Consider the following 13,047-nt stretch of genomic DNA (forward strand, 5'->3'; position numbering starts at 1 on the left):
GAAATTTTCCCTCCAAGTTCATATATTTTTATATATATGGGCTATCGGGCTGTTCAATTTAATTCTGGTTTGGGCCTTCGGAAAATATTAAATGGGCCGAACTTAGTGTAGTATCTTTTATAATTAATAACTTAATTAAAAAAATAAAGATGACATTTTCGAGGGAGAATTACACTTTTGGTCCCTGATGTTTGGCCTAATCCCACTTTTGGTCCCCATTGTTCCGAGGTCTACAAAGTTCAATTTTAAACACATTTGGTCCCGGCCGTTACATGCCCGTTAACAAGTAACTTAAAACTATATTTTTTGTGCCAAAATTGAAATTGAAATTTTTTTAGGGTTGGAAAATAATTTAAAATTTAAAATATACTACTTATAATTAATTTTTTAACAATAAAAAAAAGAAACTAAGAAACCCTCCGACACCATAAAAATAAATCCCAACCTTAAAACTCCTCAAAAGCCAAACCAATATATATATATATATATATATATACACACACACACACACACACACGTGATATGCAGGTGCAGTTAAATCTCTGTAAATTAATATAGTTAGGCACTATTAAAATCCTATTAATTTAGCGAAATATTAACTCATCGATAAATAATAATTATTAATTTACATTTATTAATAACTTATTAATTTATAAAATTATTTTTATTATATTTTCAAAAAAAATATATTTTTTAAATGTGTTTACATATATATCATTTATTGTATCATTAGTTCAAAGTACTTTAGAGTTCGTTTCTCGAACGAAAGCTCTTAAAGCAGCAATGATATTGAACAACTTTTTTGTTGAATTATGAGAAAACTATATTAGAAATGAGACGTTATTGACAGTAATGTGAACTTCAACAAGAAACAACGGCAATGAAAACATATTTTGTCAAGCTTTCGTAGATCTATAAAATATTTTTATGCACTATTAATCTATATATTATATGAGGCTTCTTAAATTTTTCAAAGTGTGTATTATCTTATAAATTTATCACATTGTTCCCAAGTTAAGACCGAGAAAAATATTTTCAAATACATTATTAATTTATCAGGTATTAATTTATCGAGATTTTACTGTACATGACTAAAATTGACGTCGAGAATTGGCAAAAAGACCTACCCACAATAGATCTATTTTACTTTTCCTACACGCGTTGGGTTGACTAGCCACCAATTTCTACTTTCTGCCTCCCTAAATACGTACATACAAATACATGTATGTATACAAAACAAGAAAAGTCAAAGTCAAGAAATATTTAATATACTTTATCATGTGTTGATTAGTCAATCCTTTCATACAATTCCCAAATAATCGCACAATACTTGTAAAACCTTAGACCACGAAAGGACTAAAAAAAAGAAAAGGTAAATCATTACTTAGTCAATGTTGACTTTTTACTACTACAACAACAATAATAATAATAATAATAATAATAATAATAATAATAATAATAATAATAGTAATAATAATAATAATAGATTAGTAGTAGTTTTATAGCAACAATAGTAATAAGACCTTTGAAATACTAATTCAATTAAAGGCAAGATCAAATTAGAATTATCAATATAAAATTACTATAATGCCCTTATTCAAATTGAGAGATTTTACGGTAGAATAACTCATGGGAGTATGTATTGATGTGTGTGTGTTTTAGCTAGGTGACCATTTTTGTTCGTTTAAAAGAAATTCCGCGAGAACCAGAATTGACATGTGTATGTCGATTTTTGTTGCAAAAGTCGACATGTACGTGTCGATTATATTGCCAAAAGAAAAAAAAAAACACAATTAAACATCGACAATAATGTCGAAAAAATTAGAGAAAAATCGACATGTCAATAATTTACCCATAAAATTGATCATCAAATGTCGACTAACCATACAAAATATCGACATTTTGCAGTTCGATTTTCTGGGTTCTATAGTTTTAAAAAACAAAAAATCATCCAAATTAGATAATTATTTAACACATTAATAATCAAAGTCAACGTCAATCCGTCATTCATGCCTTTGAACGTCTTACTAAATTTGATTTTGGCTTTTTTAATTGATTAATAATCTAGAAACTTGGTGGAAATTCACCTACCACCATCACTAATTCTAATTCAATCTAACTTTATTTTGAACTTGATGATTTTTTTTTTAATGAAATAGTTTCACAATTAATTTCAAACTATCCTATCGAAATCGTGCAAAAACATAATATTTTATGTATTTTGTCGGTGATTATGGTTTTTTTACGTCACATTTGGTGAAAATTTCTACTTGATTTTAGAATTTTTCGGGTCTAAAGAAATCTGCTCACAATTACACATAGAGACGTATGTGAATGTATGTAAAGTATATATATGAATCTATACCTGTGTATTATAATATATAACTCGAAGAAATTTGTCGCACGTGGTAAAACAAGCTGACAATCTCCTTGTTGGACCTCATGTAAATTCGAATACGATCGCAAATTATTTATTTTAAGATTTACAAATAACATTGTTTTTTAACATCCTTAAAATATTTATATTCTTTGTACCAAACATATCTATAATACCTAGAAAAACGGCATCTTTTGGTTGGTATATATTAGAGTGAAATAAACTTAATTTTTAATTGAAGGTAGTATCCATTATTCAATTGCAATTTACAATTATTTGATTAAGAAAACTTGTGTTTTCACATCTCATTCATAACTACCTATTATTCGTCTCAATTGTGTGTCACTGTCATGTATACATACAGCTGCTTCTACAAAGTAATCTAATAATCATAATAATTGTTAATTAAAATCAAGTGCTTGTTAATTTAGCACAAATTTGCTAGTGTAAGACTATATTAATATTAATTAAATGATTAAGAAAGCGTGTTTTCATTAATCAAAACTCGCTACAAATTAGCAAAAAAAAATTAGTGATGATCTTTTGGTAGTCACTAAATTATAACAAGAAATTTTATATTCATTAAGTTATTGCAATATTAATTTAAAGTTATTTTAAAATGTACCTCATTTGATGTGCATATAATAACAGTACAAAATACTAATTATTGGATGATAATTATGTATACTAAAAATCAAATAATGGTTGAAAGAATAATTATTATATTGTTAGATAAACATTATGTGAATTATTAGTTGTTAATATGCACCTAGATGATGAACTATTTTAAACAATTAATCAAATGACAATTATATTTCAACCAATCATACTCAATATATTCAAGTGCATGATATATTGTAATAATAAAAATATTTTTAATAAAATATATATGTTCTGTAAATGAATACGAGATTGGGACACATGCGTCTAAAAATAGTGTGATTTGCATTTTTCGTACAATTTCGAGATGTTGTACGAGGACGGAGTTTATCAACTTACTTAGAGTAACAACATATTCTCTTGTAATAATTAAAAATAAAAGAATTGAGCAGCAAAATTAGACTTTTTTTTGAATAAAACAGTAATTGAAATAAAAAATTGAAATGACTTGTATAAAATCGACATGGCAATAAATTTTTTTTTCCAGACGATATCTTCATAGTAATCTAAACGAATGACTTACAAAACCACATTTCATGATTAAAATTAACGTGGGAAATCCAGTATTTGAAAATAAAAATCTTAATCATTAGTCAAAGAATCAAATTAAACTACTAATTTTGCTAATCTAATGGATTAACTTAATTAATCATTTGATAGTGGACACGTTTTTGTTCTTTTTTGTATTGACATAAATGTCGCGTATATCTTTCTCAAAAGCTTTTGCATACATCACAATTAACTTTAGCAGATGTTGATTAGCTAAACTTTAATAGGGGTTAGTAAACGAGCCGAGCTCGAGTTTGGCTGTTTTAGTGAGGTCGAGCTTCACCGCTTCGTGTTTTATATTTTGAATTTGAGTTCGAGTCTGAGCCCATTTTATGTATTTTTTTATTATTATAAATTGTAATAAAAAAATTACAAAATGGTAATGATCAACTGCAATTTATCTTTTGATTATTTATAACAACTTGTTATTAATTTTATTTATAACAAAAATAAAATAAAAAAATAATAAAAAAAAATAATAAAAAAAAATAATAAAAAAAACTTGCGAGCAATCTCATGGACTTAAGAATAATTAAGAATAAGCTCGGGCTCGACTCTTCACAGAGTTCAAACTCGAAAACTCGAGTCGAGCTCAAGTCGGCTCACCTAGCTAGCTCACGAGCCGAGTCAGCTCATTATTTAGATCTGAGTGGAAATTAAATAATTACGATAATTTATTTAATTATTAACATTGTGGATAAAATGATTAGTGAAGCCACTGAGTTAGGCAGCTGAGTGACAGTCCCACTCAACATTTTACTTTTTTAACATCGTAAGCCCACCATTATCTAGGTATTCAATTAAAACCTTGCAAAAATCAAAATTGTTCAATTAAAATACAATTGATCCCTTGACACAAAAACTTAAAAGTGAAGAGGGACCAAAAATAATTGGTCTAGTAAAGAACGAATAGAACTCAATTGAAATACGAAAAATAGAGGGTAAAATTGTAATTTACCATTCTAGATTACGTGAAATGTTCTTTAGTTTGTACTCGTTTTGTGAAAAAATGCAGTTTTTGATGCACCACAATCTGATATCTACAAGCCAAGAGACATATCTTATAATCATCTTGATTCAAAATGTGGAGCTCGAATGAGTTTAAAACGGGTACATACTGGAGAATATTCCACATATTTTTTAAGACTCCCCGAAATTTGACACCATAAGGGTGTATATGTACCAAAATTCATAGTTAAGGGAGGTGGTGGTAATTTTCCAAACATGAGGGTTTCTTTCGTAATTAGATATTACCTAAGGGGTGGACATAATTTATCATATATACTTCCTCTGTCCCATATTATATGTTTTTTAGAGAGTTTTTTTTGTCCCAAATTATTTGTCATGTTAGATTTTCAATGCATCATTAATTGTATTATTTTCAATTTTACCCTTTATCACCCCTAATTAGTTAGTTGTAAAATAATTAATGTCAAGGATATAATCGTATTTTCTTATGCTTTTCACTATAATCTGTACGCATTTATTGATTTTCTTAATATGTGTGCAACAACCCAAAACGTCATTTAAATTAAGACGGAGGGAGTATCTGGCTAACAACTACTCCCTCCGTCCCAATTTAAGTGACGTTTTGGGTTGTTGCACACATATTAAGAAAATCAATAAATGTGTATAGATTATAGTAAAAAACATAGGAAAATACTAATATATCCTTGACATTAATTGTTTTACAACTAACTAGTTAGGAGTGATAAAGGGTAAAATTGAAAATAGTGCAATTAATGATGCATTGAAAATCTAAAATGACAAATAATTTGGGACAAAAAAAACTCTCTAAAAAGACATATAATATGGGACAGAGGGAGTATTAATTAGCTATGGACTAAAAATAGTCCATTCACATGCATATATATTTAACCAATCAATAATAAAATTCAGACCAAATCGGCGCATATATTATAGACCACGCGTTTTTTATCAGTACACTTGTTTTTGTGACAATCTTTTTGTCCACACACTAACACATTTTTACCTAAATAGGCCATGTGTTGTTTATTACAACATAAAAATAACACAACAAATCCAACCAATTATTGGTTGTGCTGCACTAAAAGAAAATAATTACTACGGTAAATTACCTTTAAAACTAATAGTCTGTTATAAACTAGAACGGAATGAATGAATTGTCTAAACTACCCTTTTATTAAACAGAAAAACTATGGATAAATTACTGGTGCCTCTGGGGTAGATTTGAAAATTCATAATGAATATTCCATGGAATCTTTAAGATTCAGTTATGCAGAACTCCGTAGGGGTGTTATTGTAAGATGAAGAAATAACTCAAGATGTATTTGTAATTATCAACACTACATGGGGTTGTAAGTTATTTAATCTTACATTAGGGTGCCCATAATTAACCGTAATTACTAATAGTAAAAAGAAAAACTTAATTAATTGAGTTATTTTACCGTGTTAATTAGTACTAATAAAACATTTCACATTAAGCAAGCTGTTTAAGACACTTGAGCAGGTTGTTAGAAGTTTCTAAGGCATTTCTTCGCAGTTCCCAGTATTAATTAGTGATTACTGAAAATAGTCAAATACACACAAGTAAATACAAATTCCCAGAACATTATTAATTATACATAAATGTAAATATATAATTAACAATATTGCCAATAATATGGCGATTACTTAAATGTACATATTTTAGATTTAAAATCTGTTAGGGTAGATTTTTTTTAAAATAATGGAACTCAGCATTCACATGTGTGTACAATGCAATACCAATTTACTTTCGTGTCTACTTAAGCCTCGTTTGGTTGAGAACTTCAGTCATAATTAACTACGTAATTGGACTTTTATTTGATATTCCCAATAACTTAATGGGTCGACGCGCAAATATTATATATGTTATCACATGTTATTTTATCTTTCAGGTAGTTTTTTCGCTGAACATCATAAAAAATTCGATATTCTTATCTTACCAACCAAACGAGCTTGATGCAGATCAATCAAAGTTTGGACCTATTATATAAAAAAATGGTCAAATAAAAACAAAAGGAAGAGGTTAGAATAATATGAATAAGTGAATAATAATATTGATTACATGCACAAATCTTGCAGCAGCAGCAAACAAGACACAATCAAAACTGCTTGGTCAAACCAGCTCACCCCTTCACACAACTATACAATATATATATATCCACACAATATATATATATATATATATATTATATTTTTCTTATATATAAACTTCTATCCCCCTCAATTTTCTTACACTAAAGACTTTGTAACAACAATAAAATAGGAGAGAGAAAGAAGAGTAGAGAGAGAAAGAAGAGAGAGAAACCCAATTTTTTTTTATATCAGCAGCTATGTATAAGTTGCAGAAGCAGATTTGAACTTTTGTCAGAAATATAATTTCATTTTTCTTTCTTGATTTTTTTCTTTTAATTCTTGGTGTTTGGGTGAAGATATAAGTGTGTGTGTGTGTGTATATATATATATATACTGTTTTTGTATACACAGTCTAAAATGCAGAATTCGGACAACCACAACTCCGACTCGGAGGTGGTCGGCGACAGAACCTCGTACAGCGGCCCGCTGAACAAGCGGCCCGGAAAGAAGAGCGCCCGGTTCAACATCCCGGAGAGCTCGAACAGAAACTCCTCCGCCGACGCCGACGACTACGTGGAGATCACCCTCGACGTGAGGGAGGACTCCGTCGCGGTGCACAGCGTCAAGACCGCCGGCGGCGGCGAGGTGGAGGACCCGGAGCTGGCGTTGCTGGCCAGGGGCCTCGAGAAGAAGTCCTCCTTCGGATCCTCCGTCGTCAGAAATGCTTCGTCAAGGATTAAGCAGGTGTCGCAGGAGCTCAAGCGCCTCGCCTCCCTCACGCGCCGCCCCCACCCGCCGGGTAGATTCGACCGGACCAAGTCCGCGGCGGCCCACGCGCTCAAGGGGCTGAAGTTCATCAGCAAGACGGACGGCGGCGCCGCCTGGGCTGGGGTTGAGAAGCGGTTCGACGACCTCACCGCCGCCACCAACGGCCTCCTCCCACGCTCCCTCTTCGGCGAGTGCATTGGCATGAACAAGGAGTCCAAGGAGTTCGCCGGCGAGCTCTTCGACGCCCTCGCGCGGCGGAGGAACATCTCCGGCGGCTCCATCACCAAAGCCCATCTGAAGGAGTTCTGGGACCAAATCTCCGATCAAAGCTTCGATTGTCGGCTTCAAACATTCTTCGACATGTAAGAAGAACCAATCAATCACTAATCTTGATTAAACATTTATAACTGCATACGACGTCGTTTTGATGATTCTTGTGTCGGTGCAGGGTTGATAAAGATGCCGATGGCAGAATCACGGAGGAGGAAGTCAGAGAGGTATGGTGCCATATATATATATATATATATATATATATATATATATATATATATATAATTTCCAAATTGAAGTTTTATTAAACAATTTTCTATCGATGTATGGAGCTTAAAGATTGACTTTTTCCTTGTCTGAAAAATTATCTGGTTATTTATATCGCGTGGATTTGGACCGTAGATTTGATTAAATAACTGCCCACGAAGCACAAGTGTGTGTGTGTGTGTGATTATGCGTAATTCATGGAACAAGATCATGCAATTGTACAGATTAAAGAACGGATTTTTATAGGTTTTTTTTTTTTTTTGCAGATTATAACATTAAGTGCTTCAGCAAACAAGCTGTCCAATATTCAGAAGCAAGCAGACGAGTACGCGAGGTTAATCATGGAGGAACTAGACCCGAACGAACTCGGTTACATTATGGTAATTAATTAAAAAACTACAAGATTTTTTCAAATATTCGACAGACACTAATAGTAATAATATTTTTTTTTTCTTCGAAAAAACAGATAGAGAATTTGGAGATGCTGTTACTACAAGGGCCGAGCCAATCGATAAGAGTAGGTGGCGAGAGCCGAAACCTAAGCAAAATGCTGAGCGAAAAGCTGAAGCCTACTCAAGCAAACATCGTACAACGAAAGTACAGAGATTTCAATTACTTTGTGCAGGACAACTGGCAGAGGGTTTGGGTAATGGCGTTATGGATCGGTGTGATGGCTGGTCTTTTTACTTACAAGTACATTCAGTACAAGAATCGAGTGGCTTTCGTGGTTATGGGCCATTGTGTGTGCATGGCTAAGGGCGCCGCCGAAACTCTGAAGCTGAACATGGCAATTATTTTGCTGCCCGTTTGTCGGAACACGATCACCTGGCTTAGGAACAAGACCAGGCTTGGTGTCGCCGTTCCGTTCGACGACAACCTTAATTTCCACAAAGTATGTCTCGACTCTTTTTTTCCCCTTTTGTCTTTTACTTGGGGTCTTGTTTGTTTTGGTTTGTGGGAGTTTTCGAAACGACGAAAAATGAAAATGGTAAAGTAGAGAATTTTAAAATGGTGATCCGAATTGATTTTCGTTGATCCAAACGGAGCCTTAGTTCTTGTATTGGAACACTTATCATTTTCCGATATTTTTTCTAATAGGTGATTGCGGTGGCAATTGCGTTGGCGGTGGGAATACACGGGATTAGCCATTTGGCGTGCGATTTCCCTCGAATATTAAATGCGAGCGAAGAGAAGTACGAGCTAATGGAGCCATTCTTCGGCGACGACCAACCACCGAGCTATTGGTGGTTCATTAAGGGTTGGGCCGGTGTGACCGGCATTATAATGGTTGTCCTAATGGCAATTGCGTTCACACTCGCCTCCCCTTGGTTTAGAAGGAACCGAGTCAACCTACCGAAACCCTTGGACAAACTCACCGGGTTCAACGCGTTTTGGTATTCGCACCATTTATTCGTCATTGTTTACACTCTCCTCGTTATTCACGGTATCAAGATTTACTTGACCCACAAATGGTACAATAAAACGGTTAGTTCTTGTTCTCGTTTTTTTTGGTTCTTGTCCTAATTTAGTATATTTTGTTCAATAATAATACTTGTGCATGAATATTTTCAGACATGGATGTATTTAGCTGTTCCTGTCATACTTTACGCCGGAGAACGATTGATTAGGGCATTCCGATCGAGCATCAAAGCTGTCAAGATCTTAAAGGTAGAATCCCGAAATACGAGCATTAATATTTCATCGTGTATATGTAAATAATTATGACATCATATTTATGTTTTTTTTTCCGAAGGTGGCGGTTTATCCAGGAAATGTGCTAACGCTGCACATGTCGAAGCCGCAAGGATTCAAATATAAAAGCGGGCAGTATATTTTCGTCAACTGCGCAGCTGTTTCTCCGTTCGAATGGTAGGTGTAACCGTAAAATATTTTCATAATTAAATACTATAAGAATTAAAATAAAAATAAAAAATTGCAAGATTATTATTATTGATTACAAGTGGTCCATTTTATTATTACAGGCATCCATTTTCCATTACTTCAGCACCTATGGATGATTATGTCAGTGTACACATTAGAACTCTTGGTGATTGGACCAGACAACTTAAATCTGTTTTCTCAGAGGTAAATTTATTTAATTTATTCACCAATTATTTATATCATATTAAGTTTTTTATTTTTTTTATTTTTTTTTACCATGTGAGAATATCAGACAATATGTTCATGGAAGTATATGCTCAATTTCGAATTCGTAGTTTCCGTTACATGTGCGATTTTTACTAATTTTTTGCTTTATTACTTTTCTAGGTTTGTCAGCCACCACCTACCGGCAAAAGCGGGCTCCTTCGAGCAGATTTTTTGCAAGGAGAAAATAATCCCAAGTAAGTGATTATTAGAATATTTTCAACTTTTTAGATTAATTATTTCAAATTTAATTAATCATGTGCTTGTACTAGGATATGACATTTGATCACTTTCTTGAAAAAGTATAAAGGGAAGAAATTAATTAATTAAAAGAAAAAAAAAGTTGAATTATTTAAAGATGATTCACATCCATAGATCCATAATTGAAGTTATAGTGGCTTAGTGCTCCAATGCAAGTTGCAAGAAAATAACAAGAACACTATTTTTGAAAAGTCATGTGTCGAAAATCATTTTGTATTTGAAGTCTTTGACAATAATCACTAGGGGCGAAAGTCGGATTGGAATTTTCGTATTCTACCGATTTCGATCTGAGATTTTTGACTTTGATTTCAAAATTATGATTTTTTTTTATCTAACTTTTTTTTTTCGGGGATCAAATCAAAATTCTATATTGCTTCATAATCTACTTTTCGAAAAATTATATTATTGGGTATTTTATATCATGGGTGGAACTCGAAACAAAATTCCCTAATTCCGACGTATTTCAATCCGAAAATATCCATTTTCAAAACTAATTCTTTTCCTATATGATTTTAATTGTCTTAATCATATCTAATAATGATGTTTACGACTTTACGTGTACTAATTAATGATTAAAAAAAACAGCTTCCCGAAAGTCTTAATCGACGGTCCATACGGAGCACCCACGCAAGACTACAAAGACTACGACGTGGTCCTATTAGTAGGGCTCGGAATCGGAGCCACACCTATGATAAGCGTCGTTAAGGACATCGTAAACAACATGAAAGCAATCGACGAAGAAGAGAACTCACTCGAAAACGGTGAAATTACCTCCCTACCCTCGAACGCAAGCCCGTTAACACCAATGCCCAAGAAAAAGCCCGTTGGACAGAGCGGTAGGCACAACAACTTCAAGACGAGTAGGGCATACTTCTATTGGGTGACGAGGGAACAAGGCTCGTTCGATTGGTTCAAGGGCGTGATGAACGAGGTTGCGGAAATGGATTACAAGGGAGTCATCGAAATGCACAACTATTGCACGAGCGTTTACGAAGAGGGAGATGCTCGTTCGGCTCTAATCACTATGCTTCAATCGCTTAACCATGCCAAGAATGGAGTCGATGTTGTGTCGGGAACTAGGGTTAAGTCGCACTTTGCGAAGCCCAATTGGCGTACCGTCTACAAACGCATCGCGCTCAATCATCCTAACTCGAGAGTCGGTAAGTCCTTTCTACGAAATTTCGAATTCACAACTTTTTCCTTTTGTCACTTATTCTCATACATTTATGCTTGATGGAATTTAATTTCTCATACATATATATATAAATTTATAAATTATGAAGTAATTTTATTTTTGTGATATATAAAAGATTAATTTTTGGACCACAATTATTTGGTGATATTGCAGGAGTATTTTATTGTGGGGCCCCACCACCAGTGAAGGAGCTAAGACAGCTGGCATCTGATTTTTCCCACAAAACAAATACCAAATTTGAATTCCACAAAGAAAACTTTTGACCTTTTCAAAATCACAATCATCTTTTTGAATGTACAGATTGAGACCACCACCACCACCACCACCACCACCGCTGCCGCCGCCGCGCCACCGCCACTAGGGGAAGCAAATTTCATAAAATTCCACTTTTTTTTTTTATTATTATTTAATTTTGAAGAAGTATATAGATAGTTTTCAAGGAGTGATCTCATCAAGCATCATGCTTACGTCAGCAAGATTTGATTAGTTTTTTATTTATTATTTTAGTATAGATATTATAGATTAGTATTATAGTGGTTGGTGGAAGATGTAAAATAAATTCCACCAACCCACTAATATCATATTTACGGTTGGACCCCTACACTAATTGTATATGTTATTTGTCACCTACTTAGTATGTTTGCAATAATTAATGAGAGTATTGTGGCTTTTCATTATCTTCATCAATTACTTTTGACCCCTACACTAATTATATATATATTTATTATCCTCATCATTTACTTTTGACCCCTACACTTAGGGGTGGTTTCGGTACGGTTACCGAACATTTTGTTCAATACCGTGTACCTACCGTATCTTTCGGTATTGAAAAATTCTATACCGTTACCGTACCAACAATTGCGGTATACCGTTATTCGGTATACCGTTAGTTTCGGTACGGTATGATCGGTACGTGGTAATCTACCGTACGTCATTTTGTTGATGAACTCGGATGATACAATAATTAAGATGAATACTAATTAAATGCATAAATACAACAAATTAAGCAAATGAATATGGTAATCAAACAATTTACATGAATATACATTATACGACCGTAATAGCGTATGTTGCTTCAATTAACTAATGATTACTAAGATATGTATAGAAAAATTGTAGAAACTAATGAGCAAAAAGTTTCATGGTTTAAGTAAGATAAATAAAAAAAATTATGTTGTAATAATGCAAATGAAACAAAAGGGTGAGAACTTAGGGGGGGGGGGGGGGGGAAAGGGAGAAGAAAATTATGGCAAAAAATATTCCACCAATAAGAGATTAGTTGGACTTTGAAACTAAAGAAGTACGTGAAATAAAAAACTTTAACGAGAACCAAATTAAATATAGAGTTTGAATAAATATATGGAAATAATAAAAAAAATAGAATTATGTATATATATAATATATATAATATGTATCATATGTTTATTCTTGTTTTTTATTTTTATTTTATAATACTTGTTGACTATATTTTTAA

The 13,047-nt window shown here is 32.9% G+C and overlaps 1 protein-coding gene across 1 annotated transcript; it reads left to right on the forward strand.

Moving 5' to 3' along the window:
* Positions 1 to 6,620: 6,620 nt before the first annotated feature.
* Positions 6,621 to 12,260, forward strand: LOC105975792 (respiratory burst oxidase homolog protein C). The gene is made up of 11 exons (XM_088822995.1): positions 6,621 to 7,797; positions 7,884 to 7,932; positions 8,239 to 8,352; positions 8,439 to 8,864; positions 9,071 to 9,457; positions 9,545 to 9,640; positions 9,726 to 9,841; positions 9,955 to 10,057; positions 10,241 to 10,314; positions 10,964 to 11,538; positions 11,727 to 12,260. The coding sequence occupies exons 1-11, from the start codon at positions 7,085 to 7,087 to the stop codon at positions 11,834 to 11,836; spliced, it is 2,763 nt and encodes a 920-aa protein (XP_088679121.1). The 5' UTR covers positions 6,621 to 7,084; the 3' UTR covers positions 11,837 to 12,260.
* The last annotated feature ends 787 nt before the right edge of the window (positions 12,261 to 13,047 follow it).

The sequence above is a fragment of the Erythranthe guttata genome, chromosome 9, assembly GCF_056151865.1.
Source record: "Erythranthe guttata isolate IM_541 chromosome 9, IM_541, whole genome shotgun sequence".
Taxonomy (NCBI): Eukaryota; Viridiplantae; Streptophyta; class Magnoliopsida; order Lamiales; family Phrymaceae; genus Erythranthe; species Erythranthe guttata.